Source organism: Coloeus monedula (genome assembly GCF_965178545.1).
Source record: "Coloeus monedula genome assembly, chromosome: 3".
In the NCBI taxonomy this organism is placed as follows: domain Eukaryota; kingdom Metazoa; phylum Chordata; class Aves; order Passeriformes; family Corvidae; genus Coloeus; species Coloeus monedula.
Window position 1 is genome coordinate 51,080,146 of NC_138783.1, and position 26,205 is coordinate 51,106,350.

The 26,205-nt window shown below is 34.3% G+C and overlaps 1 protein-coding gene across 4 annotated transcripts in view; it reads left to right on the top strand.

Moving 5' to 3' along the window:
- The window catches only part of NBEA (neurobeachin), a gene marked incomplete at its 5' end in the record, with an annotated part of 466,147 nt that overhangs the window by 259,759 nt on the left and 180,183 nt on the right, over nt 1-26,205 (top strand). For all 4 annotated transcript variants that reach the window (XM_082279412.1, XM_082279411.1, XM_082279414.1 and 1 more), the window contains one exon: nt 23,023-23,147. In XM_082279412.1, coding sequence (XP_082135538.1) covers nt 23,023-23,147 — 125 coding nt within the window. The remainder of the gene's footprint in view (nt 1-23,022; nt 23,148-26,205) is intronic.

Here is a 26,205-nt window from a genome sequence, read left to right on the forward strand (position 1 = left end):
TTCCTCCATTTTCTGCCTAAACATAATGCAACTCAATTTAGAGTCAATTGTGTGCCTCCATTTACAGTATCTAGGTGTTTCTTACCTTCCAAAACTTTCCTGTAGACTTGGATCACTGAAATGTTTTCAAATGATGCTTTACTGAGTGCATTCAGTAGTTTATGCTCTCTAGTATATAGGGGGAGAAAGGGAATATAAAATGTCTATTTTATCTGGATATTTCATGTATTGAAATCAAGAATTAAGATGTAGAAGTACTGAAAAATTCTGTTTCATTTGTGTTCTGCATTAAGTGACTGTGGTCATGCATGCATTTGTCCCATAGTATGAATTAAGTTATGGGGTATAGTCTTTGAGATTTTCTTCAGCACTGATGCTTAATTATTTTTAGTTTTGTGGTGTAATTATTTATTTGCATTTTCAGTCTTAGAAATTATATGCTTGGGCATATTTGTTAAGAATTCCTGGGTGATGCAGGAATATTTTGCATGTGATTTTGAGGGTCGGTGAGAGTTGTTTATCTGTGGGTCAGGAAAGCAATAGGGGCGAAAAAATGATGTGTTATTTCCATGATCTAAATGTTCTGCAGCAGTAGCAGCAGCTGAGCAGCCCACTGTTATTCAATGCAACATTAACTTTTCCATTAATGCTGGTGCTGTAAAATATGAAGCCCTTAAGCATTGCAAAGTTGCTGCCTGATTTTTGTTCTTTTACATGGCTGCGTATATTTGCATGCTACAGCCATTATATGGAAAATCACCGTCATTACTTTTTAGAAGGTCATTTTCTTATTGTACTGAATACTGGTAGATACAGAAAAGCCTTAATAGAGGAAAGGATCTTTAAGCACATTCACTACAAATGCTGTATTTTTACTTATTTGTTGCTATTGTTAGATGATGGCAGCCCAAGTGTCAACGAGATATTTTACTTCTCAGATTTTCTTTATTTATTCATTAAATAAATAAAAAACAAACCTCAAAATAAACCCCTTCAAAAACAAAACAAAACAACAACCAAAAAAAAAAAAAAAAAACCCCCACAAAAAAAACCCCAGACATGAAGAAAGCCCTACTTTTTCTCTAAAAACAAAAGCAAACAAAACTGTTTTATTTCATTTCTTCCCCTAGGAGGAGGAAATGGACAGTAGGAGGGACAGTATTAAATATTATTTTGCACCAAGATAAATTTTTGTTACATCATAAACATGATTCTTATTATTCAACAATTTTGAAAATGCTAGATTTTTAAAAAACTGAGTAACTGTGGAGATTGGAATTGTGGTTATTCAAATTTCTTGTATTATTTTAAATATTTGTTGAAAATATACACATTTATAGGAATAGTGGATTTAATAAGTGTCAATAACAAACCAGAGCAGCAATTCATGGTACTTCCAACCAAGATATACCAACAATTCCACCTACTCTCCCCTCCAGAATTCACAGAACAGTTCATATGGGAAAGCAGTCACTTTATGCCCTAAATAATGAAGTTATAGTCTTGGTGGTGTTAGTGAGGTGACATCTCAACACTGAATAAATCATATCAGTCTTTATCTATCTGCCATGTTTTCCCCATCTGTAACATGTGAATTGTGGTATACTGCTAACAAAGTGATCTGAAATCTGTTGATGGAAGAAAGAGCAATAAAAGTATAGCTTAAGAAATATCTTTTCTATTAAGAGAATGGTCTTAAGTATTCAGTGCTGTTTCGCTTTATTTTTAAACCTGCTTTAGTCATGTAGCTCTTTGGGTTTTTCTATGCCTCAGATTCACTGTGTTCACTGTTTTGATGCTTAAATCATCATCATCATATGAACCAGCATCAGCATGAGAATAACAGGATTTGTGTGATGGCTCCTACAGAATCCATTCTAGCTGCATAAGCCATTACCATTGCTCTTAAGATCTGTTTCTGGCATTTTTGGAACAGGATGAAAAGGCACATCTGATTTGTCTAGTGAGCTTCTTACTTCTATATTCAGTTGAATGATTCTGATTCTTTCCTGTGGTTTTCTCTCCCAGATCTCTGTCTTACAGAATTTTTGAAATACTAATTTTCTTTTTTTTTTAAATTCAGGTGTTTTGATGTCTGCTATTATTTGATTTCAGGTACATGTGGGAAGATGAATTTAGTATCCAAATGCTAAAAATAATAACATTTTTTATTACATAAATGTACACACTATCCATATTGAGCCTTAAGTCTACAAAGAAATTCTACCCTGGTTTCATGACATTAAATTTGCACAGAATTTTAGAATTTATTATATTCTTTACATTATGAAAATATTGCTTTTCAGGAATTTCACTTAGTTTCTAAGTTAATAATTTTGGAATTTTTTCAGTTCTGTTTAATAAGCAGTGATCTGAATGGCATGGTGTTACCAGCCCAAGTTCTGAACGTGCACTTACTAAACCCTCAGTTAGGTCTTGCCTAAATCTTGTCCCAGGACTGTATCCTTCCAACATAGGATTATGGGTTTTCTCATTTATTTTTCATGTACTACTGAGAAAATTCTTAAACTTTTAAGGGTGTATCCAGGGTGTATTTCCTCCTCAAACCTGTTCAGTGTCTTCTCTGTATTGCTGCCCTGGCTGGATAGTGTTATCTGTATTTACCAGTGCCAGCAATGTGGCACTCAGAAATGTCTTAAGTAGCTAATAAAGGGGCTTTTCAGGATTAGGAAAAGGGAATAAAGAAAGTAAGTAATCAGTTCAAACTTCTTTTTTTTTTAAATTGAATAAGTTACTTGTGATAGATGAAACAATTTGGAACAAGAAAAGCTGTATAATTAGAATTGTCTTATAAACTTTTTTTTTTAATGAATTCAGTATTTATATCAGTTTGAAAGAGCTGGCATAAAAATCAATACCAATACACGAGCAAATAACATATAAAAAATAGTATGTTTTGAAAGCTGAGGAATAACAGAGCTTTTAGCACAATATGCAGACTAGAACAGCCTGTGAAAATAGTATTGTTGTGTATATAGGATAAAGATCTTTGTTTCATTAAATATCTGTTTCTGCTTAGAGAATTTTTTTCTTTGGTATCTTAAAAAAAAAAATCATCCTCCTGAAGCATTGAGTGTTTCTAGATTTGGGAAGCAAAACAGTGAATATTTTAACTCGAAGTTCTATTTTGTTCTAGCCATTAAAACTGCAAGCAATCTCAAGATACTTGATGAGAAAACAAAGGAAAATTTTATGATCATCTTTGATATGAATCCAGTTAAAGGATCGACAGTGTTAGAGTCTGAAATGGAAAGGCAGAAGTATATTACTCGAAATACATTTTAGCAGTGATTAGCTGTTATCTGGAAAAATAGATTTCACTTCACTCAGTAGAATGCTATATTTTGCTGAGAATCAAAGTTTACAAAATAAATTTCAATATTTTTTAGTATGGCAGGTGATGAATGTTCTCCTGCAGAGGTTATATCAGAAAATCAATATTTGTAAAATTGAAACAGTATAGGTTTGTATTGATCCATGTGGCTAAATCAAAATGAAAGGCTTTGTAACAGCTTTCTTAGACAGCCTGCTATCCAGTAATGGCAAACTATCAATTTTAGCTTTCCACTGATAAATCAGCTTGAAAATTGGATGTCAAATTTTTTTTTTTTACTGAAGTAGTGATTTTTTTCTTCCCTCTAACCTTTCTTGATGTGTTAGATTGGTTTATAAGACTAAGCTCTGCCTTTTTGAAACCAGTTGTCAAAACAGACTTATTGATATATTTTGAAATAAAATCTAAACTATTAAAGCCTAGTTTTGTGTACTAGCTGGCTTGATGGTAATGCTATGTGTGCACCTCTGTGTGAGCAAATATAAATATGTTTATGTGTTTAATACTGAAAATGATATTGATTTAATACTTCAGGTATATACGTTTCTCCTTTTTCTGATCTCTTGAGTTCACAAAGGTCAGGTCTTCAACGGCAGCTTTTAGAAACTAAAGCCTCAGAAACTATTTCAGCTTTCAATGATTAGGAAGATTGATTTTTCTTTAATTGACTGATTTTCTTTTTTATTTTGTGTTAAGTGAGACTTTATGAAATGATAACACGAACATCGGTTTCAGCTGCAGGTCTTTAAACGTGCATGGATGTTCTTTGTTTCTAATGACAAAGAAAACAGGATACAGATTTTCTCAGAAAATAGCAAAATCCTTTGTAATGGTTGGGGGAAACCCTTTAATTTGGGTCACATGCAGTAGTCTTCAGTGGCAGTTAACAGTGCCATACCTTCATGTCTGTACAGCAGAGTATAAGTTATCTCGAGTGGGTATTGATTGTGAAGTTTGCTGTTGTATAATTACTTTTGGCTGTAGAAAAATGTGGTGTGTATTGATCTAGATGGAAGCATTTGACTAGCAGTTTCCCTTGGCTAACAGTGAGTGTCATCTTTCAGCCATGATAAATGGTAACACTCTGGGTCAGCATAATTACTTGGTGGTGAAATGAACCTCCTGTACCCTTCTCCTCTCACACCAAGGAACGACCGTAATCATCTTTATCTTAAAGCCATGATTTACTGAACTAACCAGCCCCTTAATACAGACCTCTCCTCCCCTTCCCACAGTATGTGCCCACATTTAATGTGGCTCTATGCTACTATTTTAAAAACTAAGCTGTTCTGTTCTGAATCCACAAGTATGATTAATTTTTTTTTTTACCTAATCCCTGTCAGTTGACCTGGACCTGCAGGAGGCCAGCTCTTGCAACAATCTTTTAATCTTAATGTTTAGTATTCATGGGGAAAAAAAAAGAGAAATATTAAGGTGTTCCTTATTTTGACACAGTGCTTTTTAAGTCTTGGAACCAAATGTTATTAATGCACTGTTAAATTATTAGTGTACTGCAATGAAAACTGCCATATGAATTTATTGTCAGTAGCCCTTTAATTTTATAGAGTAATGTACACTCTGGACATGCTGTCTTTGGAGAACAGATGATGATATTTTTCCACTATATGCTGCTAGAACAGTTTCATTTAAAAATAATTTTGACACCTCGTTTAATAACAGTTTTAAATGTAAGACTTTTTTAAAGCAGTAGCCATATTTCTCTTTATATGTATGTCTAATAGGTGATGAATACGTTATCAGAAATAGGGAAATAATATTTATTGCTAGAACAGAAAACTAAGATGATTTGTATTGTTTGGCACCTTTTTAATGGGGAGTTTTCAATTTGTTATCAATATTTCATTAAAACTTTGTATCATGTTGTTTAAAATGGATTTGTGTTTACTTGCCAGTAGTGTAATATGGCCCTGGGGTAATGACTTTTTGTTAAGTAATGTTAGTTAAAGAAAATCTGGCAATAGTTTTAGATCATTTTAAGACAGCTGTGAAGGTTTTGGATAAAGGTCATTTTCAATGATTGTGCTTAGTTAAATAAATGTGAAGGATTTCACAATGGGAATCTTGCTTTTCAGTATGCTGTCATAAATTTCCCCTTAACACATCTGGGAATAGGAAGTAAAATGTAGTTGTTTCTGCCTTGAAGGCAACGTCTCTTATATTTTCCTTGCTTTGTTTGTTTTCCCCTTATAATGCTGTTTATTCACATAACTAGAGTTCAAAGGTTTTACTTTGTCATAAATTAAATCTTCTATTCTCTGACAGTTTGTGGGACCCTCTGGATATAATTTTCAAGTGGTTGTAACTTGAAGATTTTTTTGGTGAGATTTAGTCGTTAAAAGTGTTAAATTTTCTGACAACTCAGCCTCTATTGTGACCCTGGTTCATTGCTTGCTCTCTCCCTTGGCCACAGCTGGCCTCTTGCTGTTCACAGCTGAAAAGTGAAATCAATGCTGGGTCTAACAAAATGCAGATGAAAGCCATTCTGATCATATATAGTCATTTCCCGTAATTTTATCAGCCTTCAGTTTCTTAAATGATCTCTGGAAAACATTGTTTGTTCATGTGAATACAATATCGAGTTTTGTGATAAAATGTCCTTTCTTTCTGAAAAGTAATACTTTCTTAAGCATTAGTAGTGATATACAGCTCACATTGCCACAGCACAATCTTCTGAAATACCAGTCTGATCCTTCCCCCTTTCCCTCCTGAAGGGAAGCCCGTGAAAGAGCTGCTGGCTGAATCCTGCCAGCTTTGAGCCTTTGGAATCTTGCGAATTGAGGTTTTTATGTTCTACAAGGCTCAGAGCTGGAAAGTAAGAACTCTTACCATGTGTCAATCCACATTTCCATTGATCTTGTGTCCTTTTTATTTTTATTTGAGCAAGATTGGTAGGAAAACTATGCTGCAGTTAGAGGTGGCAGCGTATGATGTAGCTTAATGCTTCAAAGGTCACAGAACTACAATGAGTTTGATGGAAAACAGCCTTTCTCCTTATTTTAAGTGGTTCCTGCTTTGATTACAGGCATTTATTATAATTATCAAGAGATTAGTCTGTTGTTATAGAATCCTTGTAATGGAACCATTTAAAAGGAATATAATGGCAGTTTATTGGATTGTGCAAAGGAAAAGAGGACAGATAAAGTGGTGGTTTTTAAATTGATCAACTGCTGCCTTAAGCATACTAATTTTTTCCTTTTGTTTAACTTCACATTTCTTTTTTTTTTCACAATTTTCAGTTGCATACTAAAGAAGTAATTTTTCAAATTCTGAAGGTATTTTACTTGTAATATTTTCATTGCAGTCTAATCCCATGGAGTTTAGTTGTTAAAGACATTCCTTCCAAAATGTTCTTACACTATACATATCATAGAAAGTGTACTGTCGGACGCAGCTGCTTTATAATTTCATTCATGTCTCCATTTAAAGAATGGCAACAAAAAGGGATATTTTTAATCAAAAAATATGTAAAAGAAATTGCATATTCTCTATTATATCATTTGAATGCAGGTAGGTTGATTTCTCTTTTATACTTGCAAAGTACCATAATATTGATGAAACGTGGTGAATTTCTTTCATGTGTATATCAATTTCCCCTACTTAACAGCATACAGTTGTGTTTATTGAACTTACTCAAAAAGAATAAATGTTAAGATTATAAAACAGTCAACTTATTCAAATGTTACAGAGTACTACTTGTAACCTGGTTGTGAATGTAAGAACTACATGACATCGGAAAAAATTAAAAGCTCATAAGCTTAGGGAATTTTATATTAGAAGCTAGCTTAAATTTCAAGACCTATGAATTTTATAGTATGTGTATTTTTTATCCTTTGTATGAAACCTTTTACTAAAGAATAATTACAGAGCCTAAATCCTCCTGCTGAAAATGTTCTGTCCTACGCTTGTTAACTGAGCAATGGCATGAGTTACTTAGTACTGCTGTTAACCTGGGAAAGAAAGTCAATTGACTCCAACTAGTTGACATGGGGCTGTGTAGTGGCAGTGGGCAATCAGCCCCAAATAACAGTGAAAAACCATATAACAGCAAACTGCAAGAATAGGATTACAAGTCTGCTACTCCAGTATTTGTCAGCTGCCAGCAGAGGAGGCCTGGGGAGGAGTGTAGTATTTCCCCAGGTGACTTTACCATGATACTCCCCCAGCATATCCTCCCAGCTTTCAGCAAATTGTAGCTCAGGGACTTCCTGAGCCAGAGGTGATATCCTTGAGTTTAATAACTTCTGGTGGGTTTTTTCCCATCTGTGAAAGGAAATGTCTTATCCTTTTAAGAACTCATTTAAACTTCTGCTGACCACAATATCACATAGCATTGAGTACCCTATACCCCATACCCTTCAGTACGTTGTGTGAGAAATTCACACAAAACACACCATCATTTGTTTTGAACTTGTTGTTTGATAACTCTATGTTCTCTCTAGGTCTTTTATTGTGATAAATAGTGAGTCCTTGGTGTCAACTCACCATCCTGGTGCCATTTATAATATTAAAGATCATTATCATAGCCTTCTCAGTTATGTCTCTGTTCTTTAGCTGCAGGGCTCCAAAATGGCTTTTTTTCACCTTCCTGGAGGCTCCCCTAGCAGGCTGTAGCTTATTCTGGAGTGGGTCTCTGTTAATCCTTCCAGCTGGAGCTATTTTACTTTGTGTAATAGTCAGAGAGAAGAGAATGATACACACATGTACTTGTTTCTGTCTCATTCCCACCCACCCTCCTTCCTGCATCTATAATGTGCCAGCCAGGTTGTGGCATTATTGCCAAAAGGAAGCCAACCAGGAATGACTAAACCTTCCACACTGATTCAATATTTTCAAAAGTGGAAAAAAAAAATAATTGCAACAATGTTGGAAGACATGAGCCTGTGTCTGAGCCAGATTGTAATTCTATGGTTGTAGCCCTTTCATTCCCCATTCCAATTAATGTTTTACTAGTTTAAAATGAGCTAGCATTGTCAGAAAAGGCTGACAGTGTTTCATTCCACAAAACTTTGGTGATTCATGGGGGAAGCATGCTGCATCCACCAAGCTTTTCTTGTATGATTGTACTTACTCTCAAATAAAATCAGCTGTAACAGTCTAGGCACAAATATTATTTCTCTGTGTGTTTGAAACACTTCATTGGCAAAGCCTGAAAAAAATAATTTAGGTTTGTTGTCACAGGCTTTGAGACTATCACCGACGATTGTAGGCATGATGTTGTGTAGTGAATAGCATTCTCGTGCCTTTGGATGTTGGTTGGCATTTAGGGTTTACGTGTATTTCACAGTGATGAATGGTGGTTCCTTTATTTTTGATACACAATGTGCAAATTAAAAAGCACTTTGCTTGCAAATAGTAGTTGAAAATTAGGGAGGGTGAACTTGATTCTCCCCTCGTGCATACACCTTGAGCATTCTTGAGCAAAAAATTAATGTAGCAAGTAAAACCTCTCAAAGCAAGGAGAGATTCCTCTTCATCTTTCTACAAATTTCCATATAGTTCTAATGCCAAGTCTGCTGATGCTCTAGAAGTGCTTACACTGATTTGTTTCTTTTTTTGGTATGCTGTCAATATTCTACTATGGAGCAAAAGTAGAACACAGATTTTTTTTTTCCAAATTTTTTTATCTCACACCAGAAAAGTATTTAATATCAGAAGGAGCAATGATTTGACCTGATTGCTTTATTCCTGCTTAATTTCTATGGCATGTTGCCAGCAGGAGATGTTCAGTAAACAGTTTCTATAAACATTTGTAGTGAAAACACTAAGTGTTATAAATAAAAGAGCTATTAGCAGCTCAACCAAGAATCCTCCATAATGTTCTCTTTTCTTTCCTTGTACCCTGGGTTTTCAGTGTTTCTTGTGCATCTGCTCTGAAGGCAGACTCTGAATGGTTTCATGCCATCAGCCATTTGCATGATGGCAGAGAAATGGGAAGAAATGACGGAGTCTATGCATTTGCGACTCTTAACTGGTGACCGATAAAACTCGAGCAAATCAGTGTCTAAGAAGGGTGTATTACTGAGAGTCAGTTCTGGACTTCATGCTTCCTTGAATGTGAGATATTTAGTTTGTTTCTTTTCTTCTACATCAGCCATGCTGAGGCCTGTGCAGATATTTATGTTATCAGCAAAGAGGGTTTTGTTGAGCAACAACCAACACTCCTGCTGCTGGTCAAAGGCTGGTCAGAAAGCACCAAGACTCTACCAAGTAAATAAATTTTGTAAAGTGATGTGATTACTGACAACAAAAAAGTTCTGAATCATACTGCCTTCTTGCTGCTTACTAAATCACTACAGTCAGAGACACACTGGAGCTGCTGTTAATGGTGGTTTTTTTTCATTATCAATCTGTTGAGCTATACTGCTTTTTTGGGTTCCAATCAGGAATTAGTTCATAACACAGTTGTAAGTGTGGTGGAGGGTAAAGCTGGAGTATTTTCACAGCATTTTACATAGATATCATGATACAGTGTCACTTTCCAAAGGTCTCCCTGGAGCTCAATAAAGGAAGTATTACATATATTTTTCAAGGGATAAGATAAATTGAAGCAGAATCCTTATTTACTGTGAACAGGAACACGTTTTTATGGGTGCCTTCCCTCCCCCCCCCCCCTTCCCCCCCCCAAACCACATAAGAAACTTTAGACAGATTAAATGTTGAACTAGAAACTGGTTTCTTGGTCCACAATTCAGCTTTACTGCTCCATGGGAGGATATTGCTGTTAGAATAATAGTAGATATGATATATTTTGTACTTTAATTTGTATGTGCAATTTGGACCACATCACTAACTGCAGATCATCTACAGAAAGGGATGTTTCAAGTCAATGATAATATGAGGATGACTAAAGCAACTTAATTTAGATGGTTTGAAAAGAGAAAGACACATGGTCATGTTCTATAAATATCCATCAGCAAAGCAATATAAAGGAAAGAACTGAACTATTTTGTCTTCTGCTGATAAGACAAGGAGCCTTTTGCTAGTTCACTTATACATTAGAAAAATAAAATAGCATAGCTGTTGAGCAACACAGAGCACAGGCCTGGCATGTGTATTAACCGACCTAGTCACATGTTGCTTTGGTTTCTTAAATAAAGTCTGATATACGAGGCAAAAGCTGTTCTAGAACTGTACAAGACTTACTAATTTAATTTAAAGTCCTTTAAGGCAGGAGATGAGAATAAACTCTACATTTATTTTCTGAAAAAAAGATTAATAATCTTTCAGAGTGATTGAGCAGTTCTTCACACTGGTGTCAATTTAATCAATTTCTTACTAGGCATCTTGGAAGCTTTTCATTGTTTGTCTTTTGTGTGTGGTGGTTTGCTTCTTAAAAAAAGAGAAGGAAAAATGTTAACAAAATAACCTCAACTAAAGTCCTATTTTAATGTAATAAACAGCAATTTCTATATATCTTTGCCCAGTCATTTTTCAATCTGTGGTATAGAAAAATGCATTTATATTCTACCATCAGCATAAAACACTTTTTAGGATTTTGGTGGAATTAAGCCCCTAGAATAGGTCCCGAAACATATCTCAATTTAAATCTGTTGTTGACTTTAATGGGATGTCATATAGGCATATACTTAACAGACTCATACTTCGTTCTATAATTGGGCCTAAAAAATTATATTTCTTCCATAAAATATTTATATATTACACCACAGATTCAGACTCTCCAAAATAATAGTCTTGATATTTTATTTTCAATTATACATAATAAAGAATGTTCTGGTTTTAAGTGTTTTAACTGTTAGACTTTCTCAATTGCTTCAGTAATATTGTCTGATTTTTGAGAGTGTCAGCTTTTTTTTTTGATTTCTTAGCTTTTGTTTCCCGAATTTCTATTATTTATGTTCATTATTTGATATCAGTTCAAATAAGGAATTTGCAGTCTGAATCTGGGGATTTTGAATGCTGACCCTCTGATTCTCCATTTCTGTTTTATAGCAATAAAATCATAAGCTCAATCTTTAAAAATGGAATTTTGAATATTTTTTTTATTAATTTACACAGAGAAGATTATTTCTGTAGCTGTTGCCTATTTTATGTTTCAGGATTCCCTTTGTCAGGTCAATCAGGTGATGAAACGATACCTCCCTGTTACTTTTACTTGTAGTAATATAAGACTGGGACAAGTCAGTCGACCACATTCTCCATTTCTCTCATTTAACAGGACCCATATAGCCTATAATTCCACATTTTCTGAATCCTGCCTCTTGGATTTCACTCAATCATGTGATGTTAGTTAGTCTTAGATGGTAGACTTTTTCATGAGAAACCCAGGTTTTTATTTTTTGTAGTGTTGAGCCCTTGGTTACTTGATACAAGAGCACTAGGATTCCTATCCTATCACCCAACTTTTCCCAAGGTGAAACTAGTTCTCTCCATTGCCTGCGGAATGGGCCTGGGTTGATTAGTTAAATGTCAGTAATGTTGACATCTTAAGTTAGATGAAAGAAACTCAACTCAGCTATCATTTGGCATAATTTGACAACTTTAATCTTCCAGTAAATTACAACTGTTAATTGCTGGTATTAACTTCCCAGTAATTGAACTGTGTCTCCCAGATTGCAAGAAAGGAAAACAAGTTCTATGAGGTCACAGGCAATTTGGTCCCTGTAGAGAAAGCAGTTTTCAAAGATAAGGTGATCCTCAGCTTCACAGCATCTTAACATTATGTCTGTTGAGCTACACAGGGGAGATCTGGAGCAGCTAAATGAATCTAGAGGTTACAAAAGAATGAGACTGGTGAAGAATGAAGAGAGTAAACTATATTTTTGCCCAAGTTAGTCATTAGAATTTGGAGAATCTCTGAGGGTGAAATGACCTGTGCCATGGTTCTTAAGCTATATGTGACTTTTCAGCACTTCAAGATCAACTCTTTCCAAGGACATTTGTCACTGGGTCTTTGGCTCAAAATATTCTAAATTATCCAAAGTCACAGCTCAGAGAAAGTTAACCAAAAAATGCCATCACCAAATTACCTTCAAACCTAGGTACAGACTGAGTCCAGCTCCATTTTGTCCCACTTTTGAACTACGCTTAGAATTTTGCCTTTTCTCAACTGATCATTTACATTGCACAATTGTGTGAAGTTTACATTGCACAATTGTGTGAAGTTTTCAATTTTTGCTCTCTTGGATCAGGAAATTTGGCTACCCATGTTCTGAAGGGAGAGCAGCACATCCTTCTGTTCCCAGGTATATGGTTCCTCCCCCCATCAATTGTCTAATTCAGTACTGAATCAGTCAGCAAGCTTTCCTTTCTGGTGTAATAATAGATGTGTCTGAACTCCTTTCTCATTTTTCATCTTCCATACAAACTACAGTAACAAAGTCTCAAAAAAACCCCAAACCAACAACCTGCAAAGAACATGTAAAGGATCAAAACTGCTTAATTAGCAAGGCTGAGGATTGTAATTCCTCATGGTGATTCTACACAGAAAAGTGAGGGAGGGTTTTATAAGTTTATGAAACTGCTGCTGCTGATTTTTCTTTAACTGTAGTATTCATTTAAGAACATACACCTAAATATAGTCAAATATACATTCTGTAATATATTTGTAAAGCATATCCCTGTAGGGAGTCATACTTACTATACAATAGCAACTGAACTGTGAATGTGCATGAAAAATGCAGAAGATACACATGGTCACGTCACAGACTTGTGCTGCAGACAAGGGAAAAAGCATCTGTATCTCATGATTGTCACACAGAATTGTGTAACAAGTAGTTGAGGAAGGGAAACATTAAAAAGTGTACTGAGTAATGGATTGCCAAATAGTTCCTATGCAAAAATTCTTTAGAGTATATCCTGATTGTTTTTCAGAACCCTCAAAAATAGCAATTTTTTTTCAAGACAGAAAACAAGGAAGTTATAATTTGGAGTAATTTTTTGTTTCTTTTTTTTTTCTTCCCCTTTTTTTTTTCCCCAATGTTGCATCTGCTTCTTCTCGTATAATATTTTTCAGAGCCCAAAATAAATCATTAGGTCATGCTGATATATTTTGGGATGTTTTATAGGAGACTTTTTCTATACTTCTGAAGAACCTCTTGAATGTCAAAAATAAAGTATAAATAGGAAAGTTTGGATTTACTTGCCAAGTTGGCTTTTTAGCTCTCACAAAAATTCCCATGAACAAAAAAGATCAAAGTTAAGATTACTTCAGTATTTAATTGATAGTACTGTAAACATGGTCTCCATTAAAAATTCTATAGCATTCATATCTATGCCCCCTGGCAATGTTTATTTCATCAATACAAGCGATATTTGGGGGTAGGAATAACTGTTTATACACCAGACAAGGCATATCCACTAATTGGGCCATTGTGTCTTTGTTTCAGTTCTTAAGAACATTAGGTTAAAGTGAGATATGTGCTTTCTCTTAACTTATGCTATACTTCTGGGTGACAGAATAAAAATAAATCTGTACCAAAAAACCTGCAGGAGACGTAAAACTTCAGGCTTCTATAAATTTTGAATTCAAATACTTCCAATTATCAAGCTTAAAATGGCATTTTGCAAAAAGAATCATTATTTTAAAATAGTGTATTATTAGACTTGCATTTTAATGAACAGCTCCACATGATGGAAATTAAAACAGTTGCCTAGGTAAAACTTTATTATTTATTTATTAGATTTTGATTACTGTTGCTGTTTGTTGTTAGGCCTCAAGGAAGCTAATTATTTCATCTCAATGCCAGGTTAATAAGTTAACTGTCTTTAAGCAGTTGCAGCTTGAATAATTTATAAAGGTTTGGAACAGTAATTCATTATGGGTTTTTAAGAAATGGTATATATATGAAAAAACAAAGCTGTGTCTCAGTTTCAGAATGCTTTTAAAATATTTAGATAAAATATTTTCTCTTTTTTCTGATTAAAGACTTTGAGAGACTAAATTTCTGTTCCTGGATTCTATAACCTTTGAGCTGTGACTTACGAACAGGAGTAACTAATGAGATAACAAGTCCTAGCTGTCTATCTCAACTATGCTGTTTCTGTCAAAAGTGCAGCTCTAGATTTTTTGACAAGTCATTGCTGGTTTGTCTTGAAACTGGACTGTAATTTGTATGCTCAGTAGGTTCTTCAGTAGTTCCTTCAAAAGAGATTCAGACACCTTAATCTGTGCATCTGGAATGGAGCGGACAGCTGGGACAGCATCCTCATCAGCAGTCACATATGTTATCCCTACTTACAAGTCTGAGCCTTTAGTGTTTGACCTTTAAGTAAGCCAATGAGGCACTGAAGTTTCCAAGAGCTTCAGCAAGCTCTTTTACTTTGGATGCCCACTTGGAAATCTGGGGATTGTTTTTCATTTGTTCAAGCACACTAATCCTAACTGAAAAGAAATTTAGCTACTGTTTAACTCTTCTAGAATTACAGAAAAGTCGTAAAGGCTCAGAATTTTTTTTATAATCTTGGACCCTGCCGTCCCTAGATATATGTTTAGTATGACATATGAAATCTTGAAATAGAGAGTAACATGTTTTTCTTGTAAAAATTCACTGCTTCATTAGTACCTTTGCAAAATCTCAGGACTTCTGCATTGTGCTGATGTAGGCTGTATGGGGGTGACATTAAAAACAACCTCCAGCTTTGTTTACTGGAGTTTCCTAATGCTGTGGTATTATTGTCACTTAGAATTCAATGGGAAAAGAGATTGTTGTGTTTTAGGGTTTTTCTCAATTTCTCTTCAGAAAAAGTAGAAAAAACAACCAAAAGAATTTAGCTGTATTCATTAGACTCAGAGCAAAATATCCTATCATCTATATAAGTAGTGTAGTTAGTACTCATGTAGAAGGCAAAGGAGGAGGGTGTCTCTGTGAGATTTGAACAAATTGTTCTCTCGGTCTTCCCTTTTCACTGCTACAACTGAACCAAGAAATAATACTAAAAGACCCCAGATAGGCAAGGGTTGTTCTGGGGGGGAGTTGAGATTTGGGTTTTTTTTAATTAATTTCTGCGCAAAAAAGGAGTCAGACAATAAGAGGCAAAGCATAACTACAAGAAAGAATTACTTTTCAGTGGTCATAACACCAGTTTATCTGGTTTTTGTGCAACCATTGTTCACCATCCCTAGGCAGAACTGAGTCGCCTTGTATCCTACTCAAATGCACTTTGATGTTCTTGGCTTAAAAGCTGAACAGAAGTAGTGGGCTGTATTATCAGATGAATCCTGTCTACATAATTGTTGCTGGAAGAATATTTAATGTTTGAAGCTCAAAGGATAAACTACAATTGAATAAAACCACCAAACATATTTCTGTAAATATCTTGGATATCATAAGAAATAAGAACTATCTTAAATATCATAAGAACTGTATCTATTAAAGTTAACCTTGTTTGGAAAACATCATCTTTAAAGCAAAATTAATAGTTGTCCTAAAAGTTTTTCTTTTGATTTAATTTATCAAGTCAGCATTTTACTTTGTTAAATTAAGATAAAGAAGTTATTTTCTGAGATGTTTATCTGATTTTTTATGGACTATAGATGTAAAATCACACAATACTTTCCAGACAAGTTTGACAAAAGGTTGTATTATTTCATGAAGTCTCCTGTTTTTATATTCAGTGGGTGCCCACTTTTATTTCTCTTTTAGTTTGACACATAATATGCTTAACAAGCACAATAATTTTGCTAACAGTAGGTAATATGCTTGTAAAAACAGTGGAAGAGTTAAATGGAAATTTCATTTTAAAACCCATTTAAATCAGAAAACATTATCTTGGTCAAATCTTCTGGTAAAAAAATTATGATAGAAGTTCCTATGAAAATAGCTGATTTTTTTCTTTTTCATTCTTCTAAGTTAATAAAAGTCTTCAAATGTTTTTATTTTCCTATTGTATTTCCTAGCAGCAGGAGTATATGTTAATGTCACAGTGCTTATTTCAGATGTGAAATTATAACAAACATACTAGTCAAAACATAAAACAATTTTTTTTCTTGAAATTCAGTGATCATTTGCTAGATCAAGTTTTTGTCAATGAAACTTAGAGATATTTCTACACTTTGAATAAGAAAAGCTGCACACTTATCATGGAATACATTTTACTTAATTTTAGCCACCTGTAGTTATGCTTCTGTCTAAGCCATTCTGTCTGTCTCTTTTTTGCAGTCAGTTAAGAAAGACAGAGATGACCTCCAATTCATTCCATCTTGGAGTTTGTTAAACTGTGGCATCATGGCAGTACTTGTGAAATCTTAATAACTACTCATTGTACTGAGATAGCATGACATAACAAAATATGTATTAAAAATAAAAATGTCCTAAACCACTCTATGTTCTTTCAAGATATTTTCCAAAAGGGAATTTTACCCAAATTTTCCTTTATCTAAAACTATAAAATGGCTTTCTGGGCTTTGGGTGTTTTGTTTCCTCTTTCTTTGGAGTGGCAGCAAACCACATTCTGAAACAGAATTAAGGTTCCAAACCAGAAATCTGAGTTAAACCAGAGTATTGTTCCAATCACTTTTCCTTTTTTTTCAAATATAATATTTTCTGTCTCAATTCTAACCCTAAATTGTATTTCATTTTAGTGTTTCTAAGTTTACAATTTATTATCTCTAGAATCTGGTGCAATTGCATTCAGTTGTTACTCATATTTTGTTACTTGAAAAGCCCTGTGTGATTCTGGTGAGTCAAACACTGACAATTTATGTGTCTGCTTTTTATGTTGTTTCAGTTGTTCTTTCAATGACATTGGATTAACTAAAAGCAACCAAGTATATAACTTTAGGAAATTGTGTTGTTTCATTTAGCTGTACCACATGTAGTGTCCTACTGTTGCCCATTATTATTTGGATAGATTTGCCAAACTTCTCTGTCATAACTTTAAATTTATATTTTATGTTAAATCAGTTCAAAAATTTAAAAAATTCTACTTATCTTTAGTTTTACTTTGTAGGCATTTGACTTATTGCCACTTCCATTGGTATTCTTGAGAGTTACGTGGCTTTTTTCTCTCTATTTTTTCCCCTATTTATAGCTTTATGCATGGTTATTCTTATTTCCTTACAACTACTGCTTCTTGGTAGAAGTTAACTACTATTTAATAATATAGCAGCCATTCTAGAGTGAACAACTCATTCTGAAGAACTAAGCTTTATAAAAAAACCTAGGCAATCAGTAAATTGCTAGTCCTTGTTTGTGTATTCATTATGAATTTGTTCCTTCAGACACTATGTAATACACCAAATTCCATAATCCTGGAATTTTACTGCCTTAGAAGTTTGTGGTTTAAGTACTACCATAGCTAAAATTAACATCTCTGTTGTCACAGCTTCCCTTTCACATCTACTGACATTACTCTCCTTTCTAACATCTCATCTATCTGAAGATTAATTCAAATTGAGAGATTTCTGTTTTCAGCTTTTGATGTGTCCTTATCACTGAAATTAAGACCCAGAAGTTTCAGGAGTTGGAAATCTTTATTGAGTGTGTATTAAATACACATTTTCCCAGTGCCTTAAGAAGAAAGTAAAAGCCATATAAATCACTCCCTCCTTTCTGACAGTGGTGTTACCCTTTAAAACAGTTCTTAGAAAGTTCTCCATAAATTTGGTGGATCTTTAATTATTGGTCATCTTCTGTTAGCTTTTAGTCTCTTTCATTTGTAGCAAATTCTCGGTTGTCTCAGCTTTGTCCTTCATTATTAATGTAAGACCATCAGTAACATGATCATAGGAGAGAAGCTCTTGGCAGTTCTCTTTCTGTTTTCAAAGGTGACTCCTCTGCTCCTATTCTGATGATCAGTACTAGTGTTTGCTGTTGGTTTGAGTTTCTCTGTGCTCTATTTCATCCTTATTTCAAAGCCCAAATGGAAACCCTTCCCTTTTTTTACCATCTTGTTCAATTTTCATGACATTCGGTTTTTCTCAGATTCTCATCTTTATTCCCTGTGTTTATATTTCCGATTTTTAATATTATTTACAGTTACTGTATCTATTGCAACAACACTTCTGAGGCTTATTTGCTCTTTTGTTGTTACAGAAGACTTCTGCTATTTGGATATTCTGGCAAATAAATTTATATTTTGGCTTTTTGCATAAGTATTTTTGTATTTTTTGTACTTCAAGTTTTCTTTTACTTACTTTTTTTTTTTTTAAATGTCATTCATTTTCTGTTCTTTGTATTACATTAGGGAATATATGCTTTATACTTTCCAAATATACATATTTTTTTCCTAATTACTAAAAACACAGTCATAATTCCAAACTGTGAAAAGAATAATTTTTCTTTTTCAAAATTTGTCACATGAAAGCAACCAGGACTAATTCTTGAAATCATAAATCATCAATTCCTTGCCTTTTCTAGTATTTCCCCAGTATTACAAAGACTATGGATTCTCTGAGATTCTTCCAGTTCTGTGACCCACCTCTTTTCCAAAACAACTTTTTCCCCTTCCCCCATGCCTGCAGGCTTGTTCCTCTTCATTAATATATTCAAACTTAATCTCTTCCATCTGGCAGCCCATCCTTTGGGCTGCAGTCTGAGGATCTTTTATGGACATGTACTGCTACTCTCCACTGTTTATGTTTGCCACTAGTTGCTGTAGCTGTAGGTGACATATAGCAAACTGCACCTTGTATGTGAACGGGAACTGGCTTTCACAGCCATGCAGCTGCTGTCACAGATGCTGAATGCCCACAGGATGGACAAAGACTTACAATTTAGGACAACTAGTATTCATAAGTCCAAGAAAAAACCCTTCCCATGCACGTTGTTGCAGCTATGGTCATAGGAGTTAACAGAAAATCTTTTCAAAAGTTGCTGTTTAAATGATCAAGCTTTGGAGATGTGAAAAGGCAGGGAGGACTTTGCTGTGCAGGCTGACTTGATGCTCCTCTTAATTGTTTTGGTGGCAGATCACTGCACAGTTTCTCCTCCGAGGGGGTAATTGAGCTCCCTGAAACACTTCAGTCTGTCTCAATAATCTTTGTCCCCATATACATGGATGGTGTGTGTGGTATGTAAGGAATATTATGAAGAATTCTGGGCATATCTGAGTTTTAGAGCAACCTGCACTTGAGAGACTTCAAAACTATTTGCTCCAACTTATCGAAGTCCACCTTGGCTACCTGGGTCAGCATAATACCTCTTTGTCTTTCCATCCCATGCCGGCCAAGAAAAATTTATTTGAAGTAGGAGAACATACACATCAAGCTGTCAAGTGGGCACCAGTGATGACAGTGGCAGTGAAACAAAATTTTTGATCCTCCAATGCGCAGTACAATAGGTCTTGTTCCATTAAAACATGTACTTTCTTTTTCTGTAGTAACTATATGAAATACTGCACATCTGAAATTTGGGATTAATTTACAACATGCACACCATTCCAAATAATTTTTTTCATTGTTAGTAGCCTTGTAGTATTACTAGTTTCATGCCAGTTCTCATTATGATGAGAAAGGCTTATATTGGATTATACTGTAGTTTGTAAGGAAATTATCTTTGACAGTTAGACTCATCATGCAGACTTCTTTGGGTCGTGTGTTGTAGGGTGCATTTTAAATAACTGTTCAGTTGAAGGGATATAGATGTATTTCTCTTTTCTTAAAAGTCTTTAGAAGTAGCTCATAAATGATGCTATAAACTTTTAGTTCTTAAAAAAAATTCCTTACATGGTGCTTAATATGCACTTCTTCATTCAAACAAGCCTGATTCAAAATGTCACTTGACTGGTATAAAATATGGAGGAAAAAGAAATTACATGTAATCTAGTTGGCTGTGGAAATAAGGATTATTAATAATATACATTATTAAGAAAAGTAAAGCTTATTGAAATATTGTACTTGTCACAGAAATAAATTACTAAAATTACTTGATTTAGTCAAGTCACTTCTGGGAAAAAGGCATTGTAGGAGAAAGAGATATGTGCGATTTGCAGACATGCTCTCTTCTAGGACTGACTTGTGCCTAGTACAGTGTTAGAAAATATAGTTCTGCTTAATTTACAGCCATCATTTAGAACTACCTAACAGCTACCTAAATTCCTGAAAAATCTTAAAGCCTGAGCAAAATATACAGGATTAGAATCTAAGTATTTCTAAAGTACTTTAATCTATGGGCTAGACAATTTAACACTAATTCGGTCCATAGAGCTGGACTTCTAAAGCAGGTTAAATTCTTAGTTTCAGGCTGGAACTGGTGCCACAGTCTTCTACTTATTAGTATTTTTAATCTAATCTAGAGATGTAATAATATAATATTTTAGGAAAATCACACAGGTTTTTTTGCCTTTTATTCAAATGATGAAACTCAATCATTCAAAGCTTTCTGTAAGTATAGCCATTATCTTTTGAAGTCTTCTTTCTTTCAAACAACAGGGTAGGAAAAGTATCTTGTCTTTTTGTTAATGATGTTGCTCAAAGAGTCAAAAAAAAAAAAAATCTTAGATCAGCTAAACTAGATTCAGAAACCTTTTCTTTAGGGTTGAGATACCATCTTCCAGTACCTGGAAGTATGTAGTAACATTGTGGGATAGACTTCTGTAGAAAACTGAAGGAAGAAACTTCAGTTCTGTTTTTAAAAGTCATATAATTTGTAATTAGAAATGACGTTTCTATTATTTTTTCTCAAAATTTTAATTTTTTGCCGTTATTACATATTTCAAGCTTCAGTCCCTCGTGAATTTGTAATGTTTTTTCGGATCTGCAAAATAGACTTAATCCTATGACAATTTCATCACTTCCACACTTAACACTTCATTAAAATTGTGGCTTTAAAATCTGGTTTACTTTAAACTGAGAATATACAGTATTCTTCAGACTGATTAATCAAAGTAATGAATTACCAGATTAAACGCAGAACAAAATAAAAACGTAGGTTTTAGTCTCTGTATATTTCTTAATTTCATAAAGTTTTTTATTCTTACGTAGTTAAATCATTCTTATCAACGTAAGGGTCTTTTTTTTTTTATTGTCAATACATGTAGTTTCAGAGAACTCTTATTTTTAAAAGGGTTTCATTAATATTTTTACTTCTATCTTATCATGACTTACTCTTCAATGGAACTAAGAAGGGAAGGTTTCTCACCTTTCAAAAAACCACTGCAGTTTCCTCCTCACTGCTTGTAAATAAGTAAAATGCCTGTTCTGCAAGGCAGCAATAAAAGTATGACCTTCATGCAGACTTAAGGAGCATATACTGAAAATGCAGAATACAAAAAACACCAACATTGACTAAAATTTATGGTGTGCTGCTTCTGAAAAGTTGTTAGTGGCTAGAAGGTAGGGCGCTAGATCCACTCCCCTTGATGCTCTGCCCTCCAGAACTGATCCAGGTCTCATGACAGCAGTTCGTAAAGTTGGACAATAACTAATGAAAGCATCAAAAACAGTGCTTGAGTGGACTGTAAAGAATGAAAAGGTCTGTTCTATGTTAGCATATTTCTACTTTTCTTCTGGAAATGGCTACCAGCGCATAACTTCTCAAAATGAAGGCAATATAGAAAACAGTGGCTGAAGTAGTAACTAGAAAAGTCTAGCAAAAATGTAGTCCATACTCATGAGTACTGTAAACTTTTCTCTTTTTTTTTTTCTTTTTTTTATTTGCCTTTTGTTCATGCATCTCCAGGGTATTACAGATAGGTTGAAAATTATCGGTTTAAAGCAGTGGTTCCCTAGCTGGGGTCGGCAAGGTTGTGGCCTGCAGGATAATTTTAAGTGTATAGTGTGTCCAATTATGACTTTGGCGACAAGGATGCATCCACAAACATTTTGGGTTCTTCCTAGTGATCCAAAAAGCTTTTAAAATTTTGGATTAGAATGCAGCTTTGCCCAAATATCTTATTAAAAAGATGCCGGAGGTTTGTGCCAATAAGGTCAAGAAGTTGTCTGAAAGTGGAGCTGGTCAGCTCTTTAGAACCAAAGTTCAATACCAGATGATTATATATATGTACTTTTTGGCTTTAGTATAGATTAACAATGCCTTATATCATTCTACAGGAGTTTAATATTCTTTTGAATGTAAAAAGGCAATGTAACACAAAGATGGCCATAGTTGTTAATGGCTTTTATTAGCTGGGAGCTATAAAATCATCCTAGTACTCTGTTAGTGCTGGAATAATAATTTACCAAGACAATTACCACATGGTGGAACTTTTTTTCTGCTCTAATTCAGTGTTATTAATAATGAATAAAATTGCAATTTTCTCAGGTTGCTAGGGGCAGTGGGGAATTATTTCAATGAATATTTCAGCACATTAGTTTAATCATAGTTCCACAAAATTCAAGTAGGCAATATTTTATACTTTTAAGTTCAGTCTGCTAAGGGACCATAGTCATTAAATTGCAAACTATTTGCACTGAGGTCCATTCTATGATTTACAAGCCTTGTTAAAAACACTGTAAAAGAAAGCAAGCTGTGCCATTAATACTTGTAATTTGATGCTGCATTTGTTAATGGGTTCGGTGTGATTAATGTTTTTAGCAGCAGGCAGAACATTTTGAGACAGGCAGTGCTGGGGTTTATAATACATAAATGCATGTAAAGAAAGGCTAGAATATTGTAAGTTTTAGTGATACATGTTTTTACAAGAATGTATTCCTGAAATGGGAAAGCAGCAGTGAAATTATACTATAATGTATGTAAATACATTTCAAGCTGTGGTAGGTGCTGATGTGTGTGTTCTTTATTTTCCAGCCAACTGCATGACTTCTGGCGCTTGGATTACTGGGAAGATGATTTGCGCCGGCGGAGGCGATTTGTTCGCAATGCTTTTGGGTCTACTCATGCTGATGCTCTCCTAAAAGCCGCTGTGGAATATGGTCAGTATCAACTCAGCTTAAAAATATAGCTCATGATGCTTTCTTGATGTCCATGAATGCCTGAGAATCATGTCCCTTCTTTTTCAAGGACAGTGCTGAGAATTCCTAGGACAACATATTCTTAGAAAAAGAATTCTTTCAATTCTTACACTTTAATGAACCAGAAGACTTGAGCTTGTGAGCTGTTAAATTCCCTGATCCCGAAGGGATTCACATTATACTTCTTTAGCATTCCCAAATGCTAGTTTTGAGACACTGGTAAAAGCAACTGAACTTGTCTCTCTGGAGTGACTGAATGAAATAGGTCATCAAACTAATGTGTTGTAATAGTTCCATTGGAGATATTTTGTGAATAAGGAATTTAAAAATATCAGAAATTTTATCCTAGTATGCATAACTTCAGCCAAAGTAATTTTTCTGCAACTCATGAAATGCATAACAACTTGTTAGCAATAATAATTTTTAAGGATAACTTGTGATTTGAATAGTAAACTGAAGACATAGAAGCTTCAGTCTTAGAAACTGAAGAATTAGATGATGTTTGATTTTCATGGAGATGTAGCTGCAGTATAAAAGAGAAATGAGGAACATGCTTGCAAATTCCTTTGTAACATATAAAAGGTTCATATGTTTGTGACTTCTGTACAGCAGACTGAAGTTGAATACACCAAAATCTAAAGTGAATTTATTTCTCAGGTTTAAGCTGGGATACCTCTCTAGCATATCAAAGACAGGAGTTTTTTAAAGAATATTGTGATGGGTTTCTGATCTTTTTTTTTTTTTTTTATCTGTAACGGTGAAAAGAAAATACTGTGGTTCTTTAGCATTTAGGAGTAAAAAATTGAAGTAATCATTCACAAAGCAAGTTGAACCTTTCATCTGATGTTTAACCAAAGGCTAATGTTGCCAAAAGTTCCGAATGTGAGAGATATAAAGCTCACTCTGTATGACCTACACTTTTCACCAACGTTGCGGTTGTTGAGGCAAATATCTGGGATCCAAACAAGGTTAGACATATGAATTAATATCTCTGTGTGCAGTTATACTAGCAAGTGTAACTTAATCCTTACTTAAAGGTGAAGGCTATCATGTGCAAGACTTCAAGTCATAAACTGTCCTTAAGCTGGGTTAAGAAAGCCATTTCCCCCATTAGTATAGGGTATTTCATATTTGACAAAGGGTTATTTTCTCCACATTCTTTCAAAAGATCAAGATAGAGATATTATGAGAGTGAGGTACAAAACTTTGCTAATTGCCGTGTTGCTTTTGAAAGGCAAATAATCATCAAAACCATGGACTTTATATGTATGTAACACCTGTTAGTGCATTCAACATACAGGAAAATTAAAACTCAGATGTCTACACAGATGGTGCACACCAAACTTAGTGGTTACATAAAAATTAACAACAGGCTGAAGTTTTCAGAATTTAAAAAAAATTCTAGCTTTTCATATATGTATTAAAATTAACATGGAATTTTAAACCATCATGCACTAAAGTATTCATGGATTCTATCTAGATGTATTTACTTTTCAGAGGCTTAAACCTTTCAGTTTTAATACTGAAACTTTTAGCTGACCTTTCTCTGTAAGAAAACATCCTTAACACTGATGTTATTTTATGCCTCTTGATGTTACTAATGAGTTGAATAATTTATGAGGTTGTCATGTGAAAAGGATTTGGTGCAGTTTGATGTACTTCTAGCCTCTGGTGTTGGAATGTGATTAATAAAGAGCTAGAGGCAGATTTTTTTTTTTTTTTTCTAAAGGGCTTAACATTTATTGTAGTTGGTTTTTTTACTGGCTTTGTTTTGATAATTTTTTTTGGAATGGTTTGATGGTAAAATGCCCCTAGCTTCCAAAACTGAACATGACATCACACTACAGAAAGAATTTAAAGCATTAAAAAAAAAATCAAACTGCATAGTTTTCCAAAGGATTTTATTTCCTGATCCCAGATAGTTTGTTTGTGAGAAATAAAGTATTCACCAAAGCAAAATTTGTTGGGCTTTTGTTTCAACTTTTCATCTTGACTGATACCTCTTGCACAAGTAAAGCTGTTTTGAGCATCAGTAAAAGAGTGGAAACATCCTACAAGTGTTTGTTATCTACATTGACTGTCCGTTATCATTTAGGATTCTGTGCATAAATATTGCAATGGAGGAATGTTTAGTCAAAGCCTAAGTCAGCAAGCTCCTCAGTGTCTACGATCAAAGGCATCAACTTAAATAAGTCTGATCAGGCATTGCAGAAGAGGGCAGCCAGTTTCAGCTGAACAAAAATCACAGAGCAAAGATGACAAAATTAATCAGTCATTTCTTTGGCAGTAAGTAATAAGATATGCTGAGGATTGCAGATGAGAGAATTATCAGATTCCTTGGAGATGTGCCGGCTTAACACCTGATTTATCTGAGCTTGTGCACCCATCAAGATATAACCTTGATAGATAAAAAAGTGCTTTACAGCTACTCTAGTATTAAATCATATTTGATGTTGGATGTATGGATACTGTAATTATATTTATATTTACAGTCATTAAGGAAGAGTGTTGGAAATGAAAACTATGTCTATGATCTATATGTTTGTTTTAGAGAAGTGAAAGCAGATGTTGAATTCTACCTTGAAGGCCTAAAAAGAGAAGTGTTAATTTTAGACGATAGTGACTACTTCCTGTAGGAAACATTCAATGTTATCTACTACTGGGAAAAAGTATTCTCTCAAAAAATTTCTGCCACAATGAAGTTTAGATTTAACTACAGTCTGTTAGTCACTTCTGGTATGCATGTTTGGATCTCCATGTTTCATAAAGTATAATATGCATGCATATATGTATGTGTATGTGCATATGTGTACATATGAATATATGTTCAAAGTACCTGACAAGTAAAAAATATTGCAATGGGAAATTATAACATATTTCTATGCTAATATAAAACTGTGTGAAAAACTATGACATATTCCTATGGCTATATACTTAGCTGTCCTTTGAGACTGCATCTCAGTCCTAGCAGCATTTACAGGAGATTGTCTAGAGAATTTTTCCTTCTGGATTAGTCTCC